The sequence below is a fragment of the Sorex araneus genome, chromosome 8, assembly GCF_027595985.1.
Source record: "Sorex araneus isolate mSorAra2 chromosome 8, mSorAra2.pri, whole genome shotgun sequence".
In the NCBI taxonomy this organism is placed as follows: Eukaryota; Metazoa; Chordata; class Mammalia; order Eulipotyphla; family Soricidae; genus Sorex; species Sorex araneus.
In genome coordinates, this window is record NC_073309.1 from 64,865,411 (window position 1) to 64,889,256 (window position 23,846).

Genomic DNA, 23,846 nt, shown 5'->3' on the forward strand with positions numbered 1-23,846 from the left:
ATGATTGCTATTAGTGGTTCAGCTGTAGACCTACAAAATTAACAGAAGCTCAAATTCTCTTTGCCACCGACATTAAATGTTAAAAAGTTCAAATATGCACACTAAAGTCGCAATAAAATTCTACACGTCCAAGTTTGCATGCCATGATCCAGACAAACTTAACAGAACACGGTGCATTATGTTGGGAAATGGGCCTTTGTGGGATTTGCAGACTGGCGGGTGGGGCGCCCTCCAGCCAGCCCCACAGACAGATGCGCACTTGTAGCTTTGATTGAGGTAGTGGTGATGATGTTGGGGCACAAGTCGAGATATCTGACTTCAAATCAGCTTTGAATTTTTTTTCTGAATTCATCCAACCTGTTAAGTTTCTTCCTTTGTAAAGCAGACATAACAGGCCTACAACCCACATATACAGTTGGTATGAGGGTCAAGTGTGAAAAGTGCTTGAAAGCCACCTGGTGTGGAATTGTGGCATGAAAATGAAGACACTAATTTATCATGTGACTTGTAATGGAGAACAAATAACTCAAAGTTAGGTTCAGAGTCATTGGGCTGGCACCAAAACTAACTGGTGGGCGTGGTGGTTCCATTTGCCTTTCTTTGACCCAGAGGATTATTGCATGGTTGCACTGGGACTAAAACTAACGGAAATCGTGTGCTTAAGACTGAAATGCTTAAGACTGAAGTGGACTTTGAATTTTGAGATTTCCTATAGAACTAAGCACTGCAGCACTGTAGCACTGTTGTCCTGATGTTCATCGATTTGCTTGAGCGGGCACCAGTAACGTCTCCATTGTGAGACTTGTTACTGTTTTTGGCATATTGAATATGCCACGGGTAGTTTGCCAGGCTCTGCTGTGTGGCAGAGACACTCTGTAACTTGCCAGGCTCTCCCAGAGGGACGGAAGAATCGAACCCGGGTCGGCCGTGTGCCAGGCAAATGCACTGTGTTACTGCTCCAGTCCTATCGAATTAAAGAGAACAAAATATTTCAATAAATTTTGGGGTGAGGACATCTTCCTGAGTGGTGCCCAGCCCCCTGCAGCCCCATCAAAATACAGGATCAGACAGTCTGTGTAGGGCCCGGTGTGGGGCCGCTTTGTGGAGGAGGGCTTCTGGTAGGAGACTTGAATTTGGGCCTTGTACTCACAGATCAGGTGCTCCTGAACCCAGGGCTGTGCCCGTGGGCACTGGACTCTGCCCACCTGCTCCCTTTCAGAACAGCCAGGCTCTGAGCAGAATGCCTTGTCCCGGGACCCTGCCCTTGATCGGGGAGTTGCCCATTCTCCAAACCCTGATCCACAGATGTTGGTGTGTCTGGCAAGGCCATCACTGAGCACGCTCTTCCTGTGTCAGCCAGGCCATGCAACAGCCACACCTGACTGACCGGATACTACTCAGGCCCCTGATTGTGGAGCTAGCTCCCCGACCGCTCAATGATCTTTATACTGATGAAATATCAAGGAGACTATTTTAGATCAGTTAGGTTAGAAATAACATTTCTATAAAATGAATTTCTTCATTTTGTTTGTTTTTGCCACCACATCTGGTGGTGCTTGTGGGGGCTTTCCTGCTCTATGCATTGCTGGCTTTTCCCGTACTGGCTGATGGGAGGGTCCCAAAGGTGCTTGCAGGAATCATGCATTTTGGGGGCTAAAAGTTGGACCGCCTGCATGCAAAGCATGAACTCTGTGCATACAACTATCTTGCTGGGCTTCTTTTTTTCTTTTTGAGTCACACCTGGAGATGCTCAGGAGTTAACTCCTGGCTCTGCACTCAGGAATTACTCCTGGTCGTGCTCCGGGGACCATATGGAATGCTAGGGATTGAACCTGGGTCAGCCACATGCAAGGCAAACGCCATACCCACTGTGCTATCACTCCAGCCCCCTGGCCTCTACATTTTTTAATAGGACTTTTCTCTTTTAATACGACTTTTATTACATCTTCTCTTCCTGAAGCATAATTTCATCTTTTTTTATTCCTTAGTCTTTTTTTTTTTTTTTTTTGCTTTTTGCTTTTTGGGACACACCCGGCGATGCTCAGGGGTTACTCCTGGCTCTGCACTCGGGAATTAACTCCTGGCAGTGCTCAGGGGACCATATGGAATGCTGGGAATCGAACCCAGGTCGGCCGAATGCAAGGCAAATGCCCTACCCGCTGTGCTATCACTCCAGTCCCTGTTCCTCAGCCTTTCATATACTTCTTGCCTTTTTGTTTTGATTTTGGGCCGGAATAGTCTTTAATTCAGGGTCTAGTTTATGCATAACATGTCCTACTGCTCACGCTCGCCCGGTGGTCTGTTCGTGAGTCTGTCACGTAAGCCCAGGTCTGCAAATCAGAGTCTTATATCACTGCTTATGCTTGTCAGCAAAGCTTTATTGGAATACAGCCACGTTTATTTAAGAGTCGTTTATAGCTGCTATAGAACTACAAGAGTAAAGGTGAGAAATCACAACAGAAGCTTTATAACCTGCTGAGCCTAAAATATGTATTTTCCGGCCCTTTACTGAAACAGTTGCTGATCCCTGATCTGTAGGAAAAGCAGTTCATACTGTTGAATTAACTACTCAAGGCCAGTGCAGGCCTTTAAATGCTTATTTACGAGAAACTGTCCTGGTTGCTAAAACTATATCATTTCTTTCTTACTCACCTCTCTACCAGCTAAAGAAAGGTCAGTTATTTTGGCCCTCAAAGAATTTCCACTTTAATAGGGCGGGACAAAATCACGGAGAGGCACTGTAGTACAGTTCAGAAGTTTAGGCTTTGAGACCAGATTATGTTTCAGCCCCAGTTCTGCCACTTAGTGTGATTTTGTCCCCTTTTTAAAATCTTCTTTGCTGCATTTTAAAATTAATGAACGATGGGGCTGGAGCAATAGCACAGCGGGTAGGGCGTTTGTCTTGCACTCGACCGACCCGGGTTCGATTCCCAGCATCCCATATGGTCCCCTAAGCACCACCAGGAGAGATTCCTGAGTGCAGAGCCAGGAGTAACCCTTGTGCATTGCCAGGTGTGGCCCAAAAAGAAAAAAAAAAATTGAACGAAAGATGCAAGTATTCACTTCACTGGATTATGTACATAAGTTTTTACATATAAAATGTTGAGAACAGTGCCTGCAACATAATTAGCATTCACTAAATACTATTATGAATGAAATATAAGTGCTGCATGAAGTTGTACTCAAGCCAGAGAGAAGAAGGACATTTAGTTGAGACTGATAACGCTCCAAGTCTTCTCTCTAGAGGCAGTGTTACAGCCTGTGGTGGACACCAGCTGGCTGAATCACTTTTGTTACCTAAACTCCTCTCCCCCAGTCTCACAGGATACTTAGTATCCTTTGCAGTGACCTGCAGTGTCACTTTAACCAAGTTTGTAGTCTCAGGTTCTTCCTTTGTGTGTTGGAGAGAATATTAAGATTTTAGTTAGGTGGAAACTTCCGTGTATCCTCCGTGGCAGTACACAGTAGTGTAGACACTCAGGAAGTGTTAGTACTGCTTCCTGGCCTTCTCTTGAAGCCCTGAAATTCAGTTCAAAGCAAATCCGGGGCAAGCCATTTCATCTTCATTTGAGGACCTAGACCATGTTTATTTCTGTTTGTCTCCCTAGCACCCGGTACAGCACCTGGCTTAGAGTAGCCTCGATTGTTTGGGTTGGGTTTCGGACCATGGCTCCTAGGTGACAGGTAGGCTTGAGTCTGCTGTGTGAATGCCACATGTAACTAACAGGGCGGATTCCATGTCGAGTCATGCATTGTCCAGAGTGTGACCTCTGTTTTGAGAAAGAATTTTATTTTGGTGGGATGCCAGACTCAGGCCCAGAGTCTCAGTCATGCAAATCATGGGCCATATCATTGAACTTAGTTCTGGTTCTAACAACTAGCCTTTTAAATTGAGTTGTTTTTTTTTTTTTTTTCCTTTTTGGGTCACACCCTGCGATGCACAGGGGTTATTCTGGCTCTGCACTCAAATTATTCTTAGCGGTGCTCAGGGGACCATACGGGATGCTGGGAATTGAACCCGGGTCTACCGAGTGCAAGGCAAATGCCCTACCCACTCTGCTATCGTTCTAGCCCCTTAAATTGAGCTTTTATTGATTTGGGGGTTATTATGTATTTTGGGGCTTAGGGGCTAGTCTAGCTGTGCTCAGGGCTTATTCCTGGCTCTGTGCTCAGGGGTCATTCCTGGCGGATCTGGGGGACCATATGTGGTGTTGGGGATTGGACCAGCATCAGCAGCTCGCAAGGCAAGCTTCTGAACTCACCGTACTATCTCTCTGTTCCATTGAATTGATTTTTATTGTTCTTATGACATTAACCATTATAGCAGAGATAATATTTATGATTTTAGATCACATGTTCCTTGAAAGCTCAGATTTTTCTGTAAGCTATATCTGGGTGGGATTTTTGAAGTTTAGTATGAGTATTAGATTTAATCTATGGTTCTTTCAACGTCTAATGCATAGTCATTTAGACTATGATACTGAAGGTTTGCTGTCTGGCAGAGAGGAAGGAAAAAGGGGAAAGAAAAAAGTCTGAGCTATACTAAATAGCACAGCGGTTGGGCGTTCGCCTTTCATGTGGCTGACCCGAGTTCGATTTCTCCGCCCCTCTCGGAGAGCTCGGCAAGCTACCGAGGGCTCTCGACAGAGCCTGGCAAGCTACCCGTGCGTATTGGATATACCAAAAACAGTAACAATAAGTCTCTTAATGAGAGACATTACTGATGCCCGCTTGAACAAATCAATGAGCAACAGGATGACAATGACAGTGTATCATTGTAATAAAAGAATATAGAAGTATTCTTTCTATATATAAAATATATAATCTATTCTATAAAATATATATTCTACATAAAAATAGAAATATATAAAATATTCTTGCTATGTATAAAAAGAATATAGAAATAAAAGGACATAGAAAATAAAAGAATAAAAAAGAATTTTTATTATTATTGGAAGATTATTGTTACAAAGTTCTAATATTCTGTTAAGAATACTTTATTAGGGGCTGGAGTGATAGCACAGTGGGTAGGGTGTTTGCTTTGCATGTGGCCGACCAGGGTTTGATTCCCAGCATCCCATATGGTCCCCTGAGCACTGCCAGGAGTAATTCCTGAGTGCATGAGCCAGGAGTAACCCCTGTGCATCACCAGATGTCACCCAAAAACCAAAAAAAAAAAAGGCTGAGGAATAAAAAAGGATGAAATTATGCTTCAGGAAGAGAAGATGTAATGAGATGGAGAAAAATTGTATTAGAAAATGTAGAGGCCAAAAAAAAAAAGAAAATGTGGAGGCCAGGGGGCTGGAGTGATAGCACAGCGGGTAGGGCGGTTGCACTGCACGTGGCTGACCCGGGTTCAGTCCCTGCATCCTAGCATGCTGGATCCCAGGTGTGATCCTGGGCACCACGTGGTCTGCAGACAATGCCAGGTTTCAGGCCTGACAAGTCTTTTCAAATGAAATCACCATACCTTATTGTGGAATTATGAGTGGAAAAAAATCCAAAACGTGAAAATTCTGTGATAACTTTATCAGAAAAGACCTGACAGACCTAATTCAATCCACTAATTTTACAAAATGGAAGCCCTTTCCTCCAAAGAATGATTCAGTGAAGTTGAAGTTGTTATCTAATCCGAGTCACAGGTTGGGGGGGGGGGGGTTAAGGTGCTTGCTTTGCTCATGGCCGACCTTTATCTGACCCCTGACACTGCATATGGCCTCTGAGCACCACCAGCAGCGACCCTGGGACACAGAGGCAGGAGTAAACCCAGAGCACTGGGGAATGTGGCCCCCGGACCATAAAGAGCAACAGGACTCATATTCTATATGCTAGAAAAATAGAAACCAAGCATCTTTTTTTTTTTTTAATTTTTATTATATCACCATGTGGAAAGTTACAAAGTGTTCAGGTTTATGTCTCAGTTATACAATATTCAAACACCATCCCGTCACCAGAAGCATATTTTTTTTAAAAAAAAGATAATTTTCTCGTGCTATTCACTAGTGCTGCTTGTTTATTTTTAAAAATTATTTTTTAAGGCTTTTTTGTGTTGTGTTTGTTTGTTTGTTTATGGGCTACACCTGGCAGTGCTCAGGACTGATTCCTGGCTCTGCATCAGGATTAATTACTGGTGGGGGTTGGGGGACCATAAGTGCTACCAGTGATTGAACCTGGGTTGGCCACATGCAAGGCAAGTGTTCTACTTGCTGTACTATCACTTTGGCCCCAGCTTGTTTATTTTTTAAATTATAAAGGCAAATTTTGGTAACTTGGTATAAAATCTACGATTTAGTGAGTTCACAAAATATGTGGGTGCTGTGCGTGCTGTTTGGTGGCCAAGAGCCGCCTCCCACCCTTCCCAGGCCTCCCCAGCAGAGAGACAGAGAGAAGGGGGGCCACAGCCTGATGGTGAGAATGGCCGGTTTAGTGCAGAGCTGCTAGCATCCTTAGAGAACATCTGAGGGCCTGAGGTAAGGACATAGGTGTGGCTGATCACTTACAGAGATAAAACAGTTGGCGAGGCAAGTCTCTTGAGATTAAGGCAAAACATTTGGCAGAGGCAGTTTTCTTGGGGAGATTAACTCCAGGAGAAGCTCTGTCTCCCAGGGACATCTACATTGCTTTTGTCTCTCCTTCTAGTTGTATATGTTAAACAATTAAATTTGCTTCTTGCCAGTACTTGCAGTTTTTTGGATAAAGGCAGTAAGAGACAAAGATCCCAACACTTAGTTCTCTGGGCTCTGGGAGCAAGCAAGGCTTTTACTGTAAATCCTAGACTAAGCCCTCAGGCCAGTTCAGCTTGTCCTTTCCATGGGGGTCCTGTCTCTTAAGTCATAACAGCTTGCGTCAAGACCATGCATTTATGCTTTCTAGACTGTCCCATTTCGATGCCAGCATAGCTTTGCCACTTGCCCCGGGTCCATCCCAGTCCTACACCTCCTTTTTGGGGTGCTAGGATCTACAGCAACTGAAGCCCGAGTCAAATAATTATGACCAGTTCCCAGGAGTAGATATATTTCAGAGCCAGTCAACTCCCAAATACTAAGAGCATAGCATTAACCGTCTTTCTGTGTTTAACCAAAGAACAGTGCTTTATAGTAAAACATTAAAAGGCTATGGGGAAGATAGAAAAGCAGGCACAAATACACAGCATTTCAAATACAAAGCAGTAAAAATGCAAAGTTCAGAATTACCAAAAAGTTTGACTGACTTGGTGAACTGAGACAATGAGAGGTAAAACACCAAGGAAAGGTTCAAGATAAACCCGAACTAAAATAGGGATGCTAGCAAGAGCATGTAAGCGTCTTTGGAAGGAGAAAAAGGGGCAAATCACTGATGAAGCCTAACAGGGTTAATATCCAACAATTTAGTATTCAAATTTATGTTCAAAAGAGCTAAAACAATTTCTCTTGGGGTTGGTTTTTGTTTGGTTTGGGGGCCACATTCAGCAGTGTCAGGTACCCCTCCCCCCAAGGGTCCCTAATGCTTTGCTTGCACCCCAGCCCTTTGAGCTGTCTCTCCTGCCCCAAATTGACGTGTTTTATTTATCGGGGGGGGGGGGGGGGAACTGTTTGGATCTCTCCTGGTCGTACCCAGAATTTGCTCCTGGCTTTGTGTTCTCGTCACTGCCGGTGGTGCTGGAGATTGAACGGGTGGTGGTCATGTGGAAGGCCATAATCCCTGTGCAGTCTTTCTGGCCCTCAAAATGACATGTTTTAAAACATATAACATGAAAAACTGTCTAAGCAATTTATTTTAGCTTTCATTGATTACTATTTCCAGGTTTTTCTGTCAACATGTAATTGCTACGTCTCCAATTTTCAAATTTCTCTAGCATGATAGTAGTAGAATTCGGGAGAGGTTTCAAATAGATGGCCCTGGGATGAACCCTACACCATCAGTGCTCCCTGTAGGATCGGCTTTGCTGGCATGGCCCCTAATAAAAAAAGACAAAAGGAAAAACTGTCATGAAAAGAATAACTTAAATTGAACAAATTCTCAGACCTGAAGAGACAGAGTACAGCAGGTAGGACTCTTGCCTGCAGGCTGCAAACTTGGTTTCCGTCCCTGGTGTCCGATGCGGCTTCCTGAGCATTGCCAGGAGTGTCCCTAATGGCAGAACCATGAGGAAGTCCTCAACTCTACAGGGGTGTCCTTCCCCCATCAAAACATTTTTTGCAATAAATACTGTTTGTTAATTTTCTTTCCCTACACAGTAGGTAGGCTGTTATTAATTTTGGGAGGGTGCAAGGGAGGTACACCCAGTGGTGCTTAGGGATTACTCCTGGCCGGCTTAGAGGACTGTGTGGGGGGTGGGGGGTGGGACCCAGGTCGGCCACATGCAGGGCAAGCAGCCAACCTGCAGTACTGTCTCTCTGACTTGTTACTTAATTCTAATTTAAAAAGTTTGAGAGTTACTTGGTAATTTTTTTAACTCCAGTTTTTACTTTTATTCCTGAATTATTTAAACAATTTTTTCCTCAGTTTTTATTAATACTTTAGATACTGGATTCTAAAGATGTAGAAAAGAATGTAAAAGCTGTAATCTGTCTCGTGATTTAGAGCAGCATTGGTCAGCCAGGTGTAGCCACCAGGATATTCCGAGTGGCCACAGGTGAAAATCGTGTAGATGGTTGGGGGGAGGTCACAGCACAGGACTGGGAGAAGAAGCGGAGTGCAGGATGGAACACGGTTGGAAAGGGACCGTAGGCAGAAAGAAAGGTCGAAAAACATTGATTTAGAATTGCTCGATGATAGATGATAAACTTTTTCAGTACATTTTTATGGCTCTGTCTTAGAGAACATGTTGAGGAGTTGTAGTTTGTAAATCTGAAAAAAAAAATACATTTCCTGTATGCCCAAGGATAGAGAATGTTTTCATTAATTCCTTGATTCTAACCACTGCAAAAATAATAAATATTTATTTTTTTTTTCAGATAAATTGCATATCAAATTGATGGTTGAGTTTTTCCATAGGTGCTGTCTTAGAATCAGGGCAGTGAATTATGTAACAGGATGCTACTAGGCTTTTCGCATCATTTTTTTTTCTTTTTGCTTTTTGGGTCACACCTGGCTCTGCACAGGGGTTACTCCTGGCTCTGCACTCAGGAATTATCCCTGGTGCTGCTCAGGGGACCATATGGGATGCTGGGAATGGAACCCGGGTCGGCCGTGTGCAAGGCAAACGCCCTACCCGCTCTGCTATCGCTCCAGCCCCTTTTCACATCATTTTATCCCACTTAACTCTTAAAACCTCATTTTACAATGAGGAGAAAAATCTGATTGTTTACTAGTAGGCCAAGAAGGCAATCTTAGAATCCAGTGTGTTTTTTCTTTCTTTTTTTTTTTGCTTTTCGGGTCACACCCAGCGATGCTCAGGGGTTATTCCTGGCTCTGTACTCAGGAATCACTCCTGACAGTGCTTGGGGGACCATATGGGATGCGGGGGATTGAACCCAGGTTGGCCACATGCAAGGCAGACACCCTACCCGCTGTGCTATTGCTCTGGCCCTCCGGTGTGTTTTTGTAAGCAGTCTCTTCTTACGCCAGGGAGCACCAGTGGCTCAGTGCTCGGGAGTCACTCAGGATTCCATGTGGGATGGCATCACTAGGTCTCCCAGGGCCAGAGAGATAGTGAAGGGCTGGAGCTCTGTGATCCTCTGAGCACTCTCTGGAGTAGTTCCTGACCATGGCCAGGTGGGTCCTGAGCAACAGCCCCTCCCAGAGTTAACGACAGCAAACACAGACCAGGGCTTCTGCCCGCACAGTGTGCACGCGGCCCTTCTCTCTCTCTCTCTCTCTCTCCCCCCCTCTCCACGTGGAAGCTGTAGCTAATATGAATGACAGTAATCATTCCTTTGATGTGTCTGATAGATGTTTCTCTCTTTCACCAGGAGAGTAAGTGTGAGAGTGAGCATTGAGCTACAGTCAGTTTCCAGTCCAGTTCACAGAAAGGTCGGTATTACTCTGCCCTTGAAATCATGGCATTCGATGTATATTTTAATTGTTTTTGTGCTTGAAAAATATGAGATCTGTCAGACCATCTTGGTTTTAAATTCTGGGATTTTTGTGTAATGTGCAAGTCTGGGGTAGTAGAATCCAGTGGGATGATAAAGTTATTTTGTATATGTCATAGAATTCTAAGGCATACAATAATAGGCTTTTTTTTTTTTTAAGAATAGGCTTTTCTTAAGTTTACTCAGTGCACTTAAAATTTGCTAGAATACATCGAATCACTATGAGATACAGGTACAGACTTACAAACTTGTGTGATTACATTTCGGTCATACAATGTTTGGGTATGCATTTCTCCACCCGTGCCATTCTCCACTACCACTGTTCCCAGGATCCCTCCCGCCACCCTGGTGTTATGTTTTTAAATCTTTTATGTTGCCCTTTGAAAAGAGGATAGAACATCTGATCTGATTTTTGGGCCAAAGAGATAGTATGGAGGTGAAGCATTTTTCCTGCACTAAGCATCCATTTGACCCCGGCATTGCACATGTTCCTCTGAGTATTGCCAGAGTGACCCTTAAGCAGAGCCAGGATCAGGTCCTGACTGCCGCTGGGTATGGCCCAAGTCTTCCCAGACCCACCTCAAAAGGAGAGCATAGAACATTCTGTTTGATTTTCCACTATCATGGCTCAGTAATGATGAGGCGAGAGATTGGAGAGGTAAGACATACAGCATGCTTTTTCTGTTACCGCTTTCAAAAAGATCAGACCTCACAGTTATTAGTAGCATATTGGGGTGAGTCTCAGGAAGGACTTAAATAGGATCTGCTTTAAGAGCTGGGCATTCTGAACAAATACCAGATTGCTAATTTTCCAGGATAGAGGTTATAAAAATGTCTGACCTGTGAGCTCGTCGTTCTTGATTTTCTAGTTCTACTGTATGTGAATCAGATATTTCTAGGATCCTAGCAGTTCATCCGTGACCACAAGATTTTATTTCAAAGTGGAAACTTCCTCTTACTTGAATGCTGAATTCTTTGCTAATCCTCCACTCTCTTTTTGCTGTGCCTGAGTGTCTTAAACCCGTGTTTTCTACATGAGTCTGTACTTTTAATAAGCTTTCACTGCCATGAAGATCAGTTGCTATAAATGTGACTGCCTGGAAAGTGGTTTTTGTGAAAAGTGCTTAACTTAATTTGAAACTGAAAACAGATGGGGTCCCCCTTTGGAATAGGAGAGAATAGGCCCTTAGGGTGGAGCCCTGGCAGTTTGTCACCTGATATCCCTGTCCTCTGCCAGAGAGACAAATGTTCCTTTGTTTTCTAGGGCAGGTGGTTAGTTGTCATTCCCCTGTTGGATATGCCACTTTCACAATGCCAGCTGGATCAGATAAGATAAGACATGACATTGGTAGAGTATTTTTGTCTTGGTAGCAAGGACTGAGCCCATTTTTCCTAAGCCTCTCATCAGATGATGTTCCTTTTACTGGTGGTGGTGTGGGGGGGAAAGCAATGCTCAGGGGTTACTTCTGACAACACTCAGGAGTTACCTGTTAAAAAACTAAAGCTCGCCGAGGACTGGATCAGGACAGCCAATGGTCAAGCAAAGGCGAAGGAAGGACCAGAACCCAGCTGGTTGCTGTCTTGTTACTGTTTATTCAATCTTTAAACTTCCATCTCCCGCACTCCCGGCTCCGGCCCCTCTGCGGATCTACTCCGATTCCTTCTCTAGTTTCTCTCTCTCTCTCTCTCTCTCTCTCTCTCTCTCTCTCTCTCTCTCTCTCTCTCTCTCTCTCTCTCTCTCCTCTCTCTCTCTCTCTCCCCCTCTCTCTCTCTCTCTCTCTCTCTCTCCCTCCCTCTCTCTCTCTCTCTCTCTCTCTCTCTCCCCCCCTCTCTCTCTCCCTTTCTCTCTCTCTCTCTCTCTCCCCCCCCTCTCTCTCTCCCTTTCTCTCTCTCTCTCTCTCTCTCTCCCCCCCCCCCTCTCTCTCCCTCTCTCTCCCTCTCTCTCTCTCTCTCTCTCTCTCTCTCTCTCTCTCTCTCTCTCTCTCTCTCTCTCTCTCTCTCCTCATGGCGCAATACATTGACAGTTACCAAAGGCACCAAAAGATCTTACAGGAAGAACATTGAGGCAACATTATTCTCTTGTATCTGCAGGCCAGTAATCTAGGCCTCCGGAAAGAAGATATAAAACCAAAACGGAGCCTTCCTTGGGCTGAAAAGCACTTGGATTTACATACCAAAGACTGGGCTGGGCTGCCACATGAAATCTACATTGTCAATTACAAACTAGTCAGCACCTGAAAACTACAGCCCAAAGACCTGGCTGGGCCAGAGCCTGGAATCTACTATGTAACAATTCAAGCTTAAAAGGTTCAATAACAATAGCAGAACACCTGTTCTCTAGGACAGATACTCTTTCAGCAGGACCCATCAATGATGAAATCACATGGTTGTGTTTCTCCTCTCCTTGTCCAACAAACCTATAAGCATTCATAATATTAATCGTTTTGTATGGGCATAGCAAGAGATGCATTAAGCTTTTAGAATTGCTCTCCTGGGGCCATCTCAATCTCAGACTACAGTGCTCAGGCCAGATTAGTCTTTCCTATCCCTAGCAGAGTCCTAGTCTCGTCTTTACTTTAAGATCATGACAGCACTTGTCCATGATCAGACTCTTAACGTATAGTTAAGAATGAGGCACTTTGGCCAGGCCCATCTCGATGCCAGGGTAGCACATAACTTACCGCTTGCCCTGGGTCCGTCTCGTCCCCCGTTGGGACCCTGCCTTTTATTTTTTTATTTTTTTAGGGAAGGGTTGAAATATATTTTTATTTATAGTTTAGGTAGTTACAATAATATTAAAGTTTATAGTCTTGATGTACAAAATTACTATACTTCAAGGACCCTGCCTTTTAGAGGGCAAGGAACTGAGGGCAACCAAGGCTACAGTCAAGAAAGCAGATGCCCGGGAATTAATAATATTCAAAGCCAATTAAATGTCTTTCTTTGTCCATACAAAAAGGACTTGCTCTGAAAAACTATGCAAAGGACTCAAGGAGAAGAGAAAAACATTACTTACAAGTCAACAGAACACTAAGAAAGAAGCTACAAATAAACACAGGAATGGGAGCACTGTGATGGGAGTAACCCAATAAACCTAAACTACCTGAAGCTATGTAATCCTACAGTTACCCCTGGTGGTGTTGGGGGGACCATATGGGATCCTGGGGATCAAACCCGAGCTGGCTGTGTGCAAAGCAAGCACCCTCCCCTTTGGGGCTCTGTCACTCTTTGACCTTGGAGCATTTAGACCAGTCCTAGACCCCCGCAGGTGGCTCTCAGCGGCCAGTGTTTCTCTCCTGTCCCGAAAACCCTGAGGCAACGAAAGCAAGTCATTTCAGACAGAAGCACTGATGTTCGTACGTGGTTTAGCTTACGAGAGGGAAGAAAGTGCTTCAAAATCAGCTCTACTAAAGACATTAAAACTTTTTTTTTCCCTTCTAGGACTTAGTTATCCGTCTGACTGATGATTCAGATCCATTTTTTCTGTATAACTTGGTTATATCTGAGGAAGACTTTCAGAGGTAACGAAACTTCTTTTTCTGCTCTTTATTTTTAACCTAGATTTCTAGGTTTTAATGAATCTGGTGGTATTGCTTTGTTTTGTTGGCTCTTTTGTGCAATGTCAGGGCTCAAATCCAGGACTTCACCCAGGGCACAACTTGTCTCTCTGCTGAACCACATCTGCGGCCCGGGGTTCTTTTTGAAATACCTATTAGGAACACTCAGATATTTGGGGAACACACATTGATTTGAAAAATAAATGTTTCCTGGGCTACCAGAATTCTGCGTGAGATAGGTCAGAAATTTGGAGCTGTAGCTAAATTTACTGTTTTTCTTTTTATAACTGAATAAAACCTACTAAAATCAAAGTTCTCTGGCTTAATTCTTTATTATAATTGGTAATTATTAGATGACTATACATTAAAACAATCATGTATACAATAATGGAATTATAATTAAATGTAGTACTTAATTTTTAAAAAATCTTTTTTCTTGTCCTCTGTGTAGTTTAAAATTTCAGCAGGGCCTTCTGGTGGACTTCTTAGCTTTCCCACAGAAATTTATTGATCTGCTTCAGCAGTGTACTCAAGAATACGCCAAAGAAATTCCAAGGTAAGTGTCATGAGAGCGAAATATTTATTAAGCTTTTCTTAAGACAAGCCCTCCTTTGACTACCAAGTTGATGACAGAATATCTTCTATATCTTCTGTTAAGTATAGAAGATAGTAATAGCTTTAAAATAGATGCCTTTTTTAAAAAAAAATTTTTTTAAGAAACATTCACTTAGTGATGCTCTGGGGTTACTCCTATCTCTGCATTCAGGAATTACTACTGGTAGTCAGCAGAGACCATATAGGATGCCAGAGATCAAACCTAGGTCAGCCACGTGCAAGGCAAACGCCTGCAATAAAGAATAGAAAAGACTGATTCATAAAAATGGAGGCTAGGGCTATGTTAAATCTCAGGTTTTAAGAACTTACAGTAAAAACCAACCAAATATTTCCTTTTAATTTTGTATAAAATATTATATATTTTTATATTTATATTTCATAAAATATAATTTTATACTTCCTTTAATTTTTATATTTCCTTTTAATTTTAATTTTTATTTATTTTTTGCTCTTTTTTTGGGGGGGGTCACACCCGGCTATGCACAGGGGTTACTCCTGGCTCTGCATTCAGGAATTACCCCTGGCGGTGCTCAGGGGACCATATGGGATGCTGGGAATCAAACCCGGGTCAGCTGAGTGCAAGGCAAACGCCCTGCCCGCTATGCTATTGCTCCAGCCCCTCCTTTTAATTTTTATATAAAAGCCATTTGACACACTTGAAATATTTCACAATATCAAACATGTTTGTAATAATAACTTAGAAAAAGAGAAGAATAAGATTTTGGATTAGTGTATGTTTGTATTAATCTGGTGGTGATGCTCGATCCAATCATTATTGTTTACCAACCCTTTGACTAATGATTTCATCGATTGCTGTTTGAAACAGTTAATTTCATTAGGACCTATAAATATTATTTCCTAATTCTTTATTTCTATATTATTAGGTATAATTCTGTATAGGAGAGCTTCTCATCAATTTCGACTGTGATTACTCTCAGATTTCATACAAATTACATCTCAGATTTTTGTCTGTATTTGTAAATTGTCAGTTTTTAAAACAATTTTTCAGGGACTTCAGGAGTTGTTACCTACTTCCATGGTTGTAGTGAAGTTGCTCTTTAGAAAGTTGCTGGGGGTGTTGAGGGACCTGCCTCTGCAGGCGTGTTTGGGGCCCAGAGACCAGACCCCGATACGGGACTGCAACTCTGCTCTCACCCCGTGTTGCTGGGGAGCACCAGGCCCACGGTCTGGCCGTGCAGAGGGTGCGGGGCATGGGGGCATGTTCTCCATCCCTGGGGCAGTCTCCCCCTTCCCTTGGTTTTGTCTTCGTTGCCTCTCCTTTATGTGCCTCTTACTTGCATCTCATGGACCTGGACATGCATATATAGATGCTGTTTCAGTCGATCTGTTTTCTTGCCCAGTGCATCCATTTCCCCTCTTGCATTGGTCTTTCCCATTTTGCCGTTTGGGGACTTCCTTCATATCTGCATCTACGTTCCCATTGCGCCTCCTTTCCTCACCCTCTGGGTCACTGTTCATAAATGTGTTCAAACCTGACACTCTTCTTTTCAAGGTTTTTGCTACAGTTGGTGTCTCCATCGGCAATTTTGGATAACTCGCCTGCCTTTTTAAATGTGGTAGAGACAAATCCTTTTAAGCATCTCACACACCTCTCATTGAAACTTTTACCTGGAAACGACGTGGAAATAAAGAAATTTCTAGCAGGCTGTTTAAAATGTAGCAAGGTAAGACTTATATTTATGCTTTTTATTTTTTAAGTGCAGGTTTAATATAAATTTTCTCAAAACAAACCTTTTATTCAGTCCAGGTACAGTGAGGATAGCTCTTGGGTAGGATTTGAGCTGCATCGGTCCTATGCATTTTACTAATTTTCTGGCATCTTGGGCATATGGCCTCATATGGAAGAAAGTGGGAGCAAGTATTTATACTATCTCTTTGATTGCTTCATAAAGTAGATAGTTTAAGAAAATAACATTGATAGGCATCTTAAAATGTCAGGGTGTTTGTTTTTGGGATGTACTAGCTGCTTGGACCTTTCTCCTGGCTCTGTGCACAGGGATCACTTATAGTGAGTCGGAGTGACCACATGCAGTGCCAGGGATTAAGCCTGTTTCGGCTGTCTGTATGCGCTGTTTGTGCTCTCTGTGGTTCAGAAGTATTTTAATCAAATGCATTGAGATCAGTGCATCTCAGAGTTTAATGGTGCTCAAGTCTGGGAACTTTCTAAAGCTGAGTCTGAAGGATGAGATTTTAATCTGCCTTTGTAATTAGCTACCAGGGTCTTGCTGATGCCATACATTGTTACTCTGAGTAGCATAACTGCAGATGATTAAATTGTAAACTGCATAATAATGTTATTTTTATAAATAGGAGGAAAAATTATCATTGACGCAATCACTTGATGATGTTACTAGGCAACTGAACTTCACACAAAAGGTACTTCAAATTTTATTGAATATCATCCAAACATTGGCTTGGAATTGCTTCTTGAATCAAATCAAAGAGTGTGTGTGTGTGTGTGTGTGTGTGTGTGTGTGTGTGTGTGTGTGTGTGTGTGTGTGTGTGTGTGTTCAGAATATGTTATTGAATTGTGTCTTGTCTTTTCCTTTACCAGCTAATTTTCATCCAGACTGTTTGGATGTATGGCTTGTTCCCTTCAAATCTTCATTAAATCATATCATTTACATTTGCTTCCACAAGTTAGTTTTCTGTTACTCTATTTCTTTTGTCTGGAATGTTTTCTTAGTTCCTGATTTTCATATCTATTCCATCCTTCTGTTATGTTTAGATTAAATTCCTTTGACAACCTTTATTATCATCTCAGCCCTTGAAATTAAGGATCAAAGTATCTGATAAGCTGCACTGTTTTAGGCAGAATATAACCCTACGTAGCTTGGTTCATCTTGGGAATCTGTATTATTAGGTTAGATAAGTGAACTACCCCTCTTTACTACTTACTTGGGTCGCTTCTTTTTATTTATTTTTGGGGGCCACTTGAGTAATGCTCAGGGCTGATTCCTTGCTCTAGGCTCCAGTGCCGGGGACTGACCCCTCTGCACTCTCTTTCTGGCCGTGGGTTGCTTTTCTTCTTACTGTCCGAAGAGAAGGTCACAAGGTGAAGAGCCAGATTTAACAAAACAGTTAAATAAAGATGGGTATACTTTACCTGTGCTCCATTTTAGCTCTGAAGTTGCTTCTAATCTTTATTTTCTAAACTTAAAAAATCTGTCTAGATTTTGAACAATATAGATTTTGAAGAAACTGCTATAAGTATCTTGAAAAATGGATTCCACTTTTATATAGCATTGCAAAGGATTGCCATATTTTAATATAAAATTTAAGAGATTGTCTTAATTTGTATAACTCTATACAGACATTGACAGAAAAAATTCAAGAATTAGATAAATTACGGAACGAATGGGCATCACATACAGCCGCATTGTCAAATAAGCATTCTCAAGAACTGACAAATGAGAGAGAAAAAGCCTTGCAGGTAGGAACATTTTTTAAAACCCTGAGAAATAGCTTCATTCACGTGGTAAGTCATTTTGTTCATTATGAAAATAAAATGTGTTTGCTAAAAAATTTTCAAGCTTACAGAAGTATATGTGCCCACCTGGGCAAATTGGCGAACAACGGAAGGACAGTATACAGTGCTGCAGAAGTATATAAAATGAAAATTAAGAATCTTTACTTCAGGGGTCAACCCAGGTCCTGTCCCTGACATTGTCCATAGTCCCCCAAGCTCCCTCAGGGATGATTCCCTGAGCGCAGAGCCAGGAGTAATCCCTGAGCACATCTGGGTGTACCCCCCTCGATTCCCCCCTACCTCCCCCCAAAAAAACCCCAGGAATTAAAAGAATATGTGCTCTGGTTGTAAAAACAAAACATTATGCTTTGCATTTGTGATACTGTGAGTGTGATATTCTGCAACAAAAAACTTGATATAATATAAAGGTATTTCAGACAAGTGCTGATGAGCCCTGGGCCGCAAGGTATAAGGCAGGTGGCTGCCCAGCACCCCGTGTGGTCCCCTGTTCCTGGCCAGGGGTGATCTCTGAGTGCAGGGCTGGCAATAACTGCTGGGTGTGAACCATAAGCCAAAACAAAACCAAAAACCCCAATCTAAAAATTAGAAAAAATACTCAGTTCTTTTTTACCCAAATTCATGCTATGTGATCTTATATAAACTGTTTCAGAGGTGTTTTTTGTTTTATTTTACTTTTTTTTTTATTAGTTTATTTTTAATTAGAGAGTCGTGAGGGTACAGTTACTGATCCATACATCTTTGTGCTCATGTTTCCCCCATACAAAGTTCGATAACCCATCCCTTCACCAGTGCCCATTCTCCACCACCAGTAAACCCAACATCCCTCCCCCCCTCCCCAGTCCCGTCTCCCCCCACCCCACCCTGCCACTATGGCAGGGAATTCCCCTTTGTTCTCTCTCTCTGATTAGGTGTTGTGGTTTGCAATAAAGGTGTTGAGTGGCCATTGTGTTCAGTCTCTAGTCTGTATTCGGCCTGCATCACCCTTCCCCCACATGACCTCCAACCACATCAAAATAACTTTTTAAGGTTGTGTCGGTGCTGGCTCTCTGAGGTTACAAAGGGCTGGCTCTCTGAGGTTGCACAGGGCTGGCTCTCTGAGGTTACACAGGGCTGGCTCTCTGAGGTTACTCAGGTGCTGGCTCTCTGAGGTTACACAGGTGCTGGCTCTCTGAGGTTACACAGGGCTGCCTCTCTGAGGTTACACAGGGCTGGCTCTCTGAGGTTGCACAGGTGCTGGCTCTCTGAGGTTACTCTAGTGCTGGCTCTCGGAGGTTGCACAGGTGCTGGCTCTCGGAGGTTACTCAGGTGCTAGATCTCTGAGGTTACACAGGGCTGGCTCTCTGAGAGAAAAGGTCCCAGTCCCGAATCCTGGAGCCGTGTTAGTTGCTGCTCAGTGTCGCCAGGGTTCCATCCGGAGAAGGTGTGCAGGCGGCACCTCCTCCCTCCGGCCCCCCGGTGTTGCTGGCCCCGATTCGGGTCCGGAGCATTGTCCGGGCCGCGTTGCTCACCAGAATGCCTGCCGCTTCTCTGTGGGTTGTGGCATCAAGATCTATTTTACTTTTTTTTTGCAGAGGTGGGGGAACTTTTGGGGTGGGCATACCTGGTGGTGCTCAGGTCTTATTCCTGGCTCTGTGCTCAGGGATCACTTCTGGCGGGCTCGGGGAGCCATATGTCGTGTCAGGGATGGAATCCAGATTGGCTAAATGCAAGGCAAGCACCGTATCCCGCTGTACTGTTGCTCTAGTCCCTGTAGTTCTTTTAACTTTGTTATGTATCACTTTCCACATAACTCAAAGATATATGTGGGTTTAGAGTCACTATATATACTTATATAATGCTTTACATATATCATAACTGATAATTATTAAAATACCAATAACTAATCGTATGCTTTTAATAATAACATGGGTTTTAGAAAAAGATAGTATACATAAATAAGATTTTAGTGGTAGATTTGCCTTATGCCCTTTTTTCTAGTTATAAGACATTTTGAACAGGGAAATCTAATAATTGTTAATTAGTATGATTAATATTTTTCTTCAAATCTTTCTATATATATTATACTTTTTCCTTTGAATTTTGAAACTATTTTTGCTTCATAATAGGCACAGGTTCAGTACCAACAACAGCATGAACAACAGAAAAAAGATTTAGAAGCCCTCCATCAACGGAATGTCCAGCAGCTACAGAACAGGCTGTCTGAGCTAGAGACGGCTAATAAAGACCTAACTGAAAGGAAATACAAAGGAGACTCCTCCATCAGAGAACTCAAAGCAAAATTGTCTAGTGTGGAAGAGGTACTGGGTGTTGGATTTGTTCTCTCCTACCCCAACTTTATCTTTTTTTTTTTGCTTTTTTTAGGTCACACCTGGCAATGCTCAGGGATTATTCCTGGCTCTGCACTCAGGAATTACTCCTGGCGGTGCTCAGGGGACCATATGAGATGCTGGGAATCAAACCTGGGTCGGCCGCGTGCAAGGCAAACGCCCTACCCGCTGTGCTATTGCTCCAGCCCCCTTACCCCACAACTTTAAAGTACAACTTAGTTTGGTTACTTTATAAATTGTGTCTGCCCTGGAGCGACAGCACAGTGGGTAGGGTGTTTTCCTTGCACACAGCTGACCCAGGTTCAATTCCTCCACCCCTCTCGGAGAGCCCGGCAAGCTACTGAGAATATCCCACCTGCATGGCAGAGCCTGGAAAGCTCCCTGTGGTGTATCTGATATGCCAAAAACAGTAACAACAAGTCTCACAATGGAGATGTTAGTGGTGCCGCTCGAGCAAATAGATGAGCAACGGGATGACAGTGACAGTGATATAACTTGTGTGGGTGGTCTTCCTCTCTGTGTAGAGGCATGGGGATCCGTTGGCAGGGTGATCAGATCATACCATGCAAGAAAACACAGTATGAAATTTGATTTTTATTAGAAGGATCAGTTACTGCCAGGGAGATAACTTAGCAGACTGGGACTTGGGCTTTGCACGTAGGATGCCCAGACTGATTCCTGATGCCACCTGACCCCCCAGCACCGCGTGGGATCCTGAGCCCAGTTGGGAGTGGCCAGAGTTGCCCCAGGCTACGCCAAGCTAAAAGGGTTAGTTTTGAGTAGCACTGAGATAATCTTGGACATGGGGGCTTTAGGATCTTGACTGTTCTGTTCGTTTTCAGTGTAGTCCCAGTAAGTATTGACTATTGACAGGGCGAGTTCCATACCCCAGGTTACTCAGCACACCAAACAGATGTAGTTTGGTGTCATCTAGTCACGAGAGCATTCGTGTCAGTCAGTTCTTAAGCAGTACCTAGAAGTGACAGACACTTCTAAGTTCTTTACCTCTTATTCCATTTAGTTCTTTTTTTGTTTGTCTTTGGGCCACTCCTGGCAGTGCTCGGGGCTTGTTCCTAACTCTGCACTCAGGGGTCGCTCTTGGCATGTCCGGGACATCAAGGACTGACCGGGTCTGCCCTGTACAGGGCATGCATCCGCCTTGGTTTCTCTATCCCATTTAACTCTTAAAACGGTTCTTGGGAGGTAGGTCCTGTCATTGTCCTCGTATCTCAGGTGACGAATCAAGGATTCGGAGAGTTAAGTAACTGGCCAGGGTCATAACTATGTAGGTGGAAGAATAAGATTGGAACCCTCTGTTATTTTCCTGTTTTGTCCTGCCATGTTCTTTCAAGCAAGGATATTTACATCTTGTTATATTTACATCTTGTTATATGTTATTGTTGGTGTTTTGGTAGTCAGTCATATTTCTTCCATGTAAATACAGAGGCTGCCAATGCCATCTCACCAGTCTTTTATGCGTAGGAACACGACATACTGTTCCCGTTTCCCCTGGTGCCGGAGATTAGTTAAACCCAGGGCCTTAGCCTCCACTGAGCTACCCTTGGCCCTAAAGCCTAGAAACTGAAACCTGATGGAGTGGATGTTGATTCTCACAGCAGTCTGGCCACAATAATGGCCTTCAGTCTTTCTTACCTACTTACTTCCTTTACCTTTTGCAAACCCAGTACCTTGTATAATCGAAATGTTTCATTAAAGTGCTGTGTGGTTTCTTAGTTCTCAAGTGGGTCAGTACATAAACAAGAGTGCTTGATTGTGTTGGTACTTACATAATCTAAAATACTTCTCTTAATTTGAATGATCTTTTACATTTTAGATATTCTAAAAAATAATTGCTTTATTTATAGAGGCTTTGCATATATGAGGCCCTAGGTGCAGTCTCTAACACCACCAAAATATTGTTATTGTTACAGTATTTCTAGATACTGACCATTTATTATATGCAAGAAATTATGTTGTGTTTTCACAAAGGTTTTTTTAAAAATTAAATAAAGTGTTGTCTTCTTTATTTGACAGATGAAGTAACTGAGATTTAGGGAAGTTGTTATTCCTCAGATCATTCAAATGAACCAGGATTTATATTCAAGTTTATGTGATACCAAATTCTTCTAAAACCGCTCTAATGTGATACTACAAAATGATTTTATAAAATTTATAAATTTATAAAACCTATCTAGGAATATTGGGCTGGAGCGATAGCACAGTGGGTAGGGCATTTGCCTTGCACGCGACCGACCTGGGTTCAATTCCCAGCATCCCATATGGTCCCCTGAGCACTTCCAGGAGTAATTCCTAAGTGCAAAGCCAGGAGTAACCCCTGAGCATCACCGGGTGTGATCCAAAAGCAAAAAAAAAAAAAATTCTATTTAGGAATGTATATGTTGGACCTTTATGTACTGGTATCATACAACTTATTAGCTCATTGGGAAATAATCTAGATTTTTTAAATTTATTTTTAATTATTTGACTTTTGCTTTAAGAAGTGAACCAAAAAAAATGGGTTATTGTTGACATGCAAATATATTTGATATGTAAAGGAGTGTAAGCCTGCACGGTTCGAGCTCCTCGTGAGAAACAAACCTCTGTATGGACCATGATTCCCAGCTCTGTCTTCTCTTCCTCTCCGCTTTGGGTCATGAACCCGGGCCTCAGGTGTGGGGCAGGAGTCCTGCTGCTGTGCCCTATCCCAGCCTGATTTCTAGCCTTTCTGTCCTCATGGGCCAACACTGACACCTGGAGAATACCGAGATGGACGAGAGAGAGGGAACAGTTGCCCTCTGAGCATGGCGTTTGTTAAACCAGGCTGACACCTCCCAAGGAATCACACACAGACAAGTTGCGACGCAACAAGCAAAGGGTCTTTGTGGCTCGCTCGAGCTAGGCCCTTGCCTGGCTCACCGACACAGTGGCAGCCCTGGAAGGAGTGGCCTCGGGGAGTCTCAAAAGTGAGGGGCTATTATACCCAAACATTAGGTAACAGGGACTTTCCATGGACCACCTTTTTGGCCATAGTCTGTCCACTGCTTGTATTTTTACATAAGGGTTGCATAAGAGTGATAGAAGCTTACATGGGGCTTCCCTGCCTGCACCTGATTGGTGACCCTTAGTTGACCTCACCATGGCTCTCTCACTTCGGGGAAATCATGATTCAGTTCCAGGTGTCTGTGCTCAGTTCCAGGAATTCTGGAATTGAAACCTAGGCCTGGCTGCTTCTGGCTTCCTGATGAGCCTGTCATGGTGCTGCCTCTGCTTCTCTGTCTCTCACTCTAACTGGAATCATCACAAGCAGCGCTTGGGGGCAGCCCTCGGTGGGCCTGTGGAGCCACACTGTTCACTGTGCAAACCCAGCATGCCGGGCCACCTGGTGCGTACCTGGCACTGTACCTGGCACTGTACCTGGAGGGATTGAGCTGGGAGCCTCCTCGTGCCAGGCTTGTGTCCCAGCCCTTTGGACTATCTCCCCAGCTCCGCTGATTATACTACTTTTGAAAAGCTACAGCCATCTATTCATTAATCAAGAAGTAATTTCTTCCCTTCCAGCGGTTGAATTAGGTATTAGTGCATTTTACAATTATATATTCCAAATTCACAAGTTACCTACAACTCTAGATTCTTTTAGATCCTTAAAGAAAAATTGGTTGTAAAACTTTAAAACATTAGATTCTAAAAAATATCACTGTATCACTGTCATCCCATTGTTTGTTGATTTGCTCGAGCGGGCACCAGTAACGTCTCCTATTACACTCAGCCCTGAGATTTTAGCAGCCTCTCCTTACTCATCTTTCCCAACGACTGGAGGCTT

The 23,846-nt window shown here is 43.2% G+C and overlaps 1 protein-coding gene across 1 annotated transcript in view; it reads left to right on the forward strand.

The window, feature by feature from the left end:
• Window positions 1-23,846, forward strand: part of SASS6 (SAS-6 centriolar assembly protein) — a 41,566-nt gene that overhangs the window by 899 nt on the left and 16,821 nt on the right. The window contains exons 2-8 of the mRNA XM_004614674.2: window positions 9,894-9,954; window positions 13,458-13,537; window positions 14,025-14,129; window positions 15,702-15,873; window positions 16,520-16,585; window positions 17,523-17,642; window positions 19,805-19,996. Coding sequence (XP_004614731.1) covers window positions 9,894-9,954; window positions 13,458-13,537; window positions 14,025-14,129; window positions 15,702-15,873; window positions 16,520-16,585; window positions 17,523-17,642; window positions 19,805-19,996 — 796 coding nt within the window. The remainder of the gene's footprint in view (window positions 1-9,893; window positions 9,955-13,457; window positions 13,538-14,024; window positions 14,130-15,701; window positions 15,874-16,519; window positions 16,586-17,522; window positions 17,643-19,804; window positions 19,997-23,846) is intronic.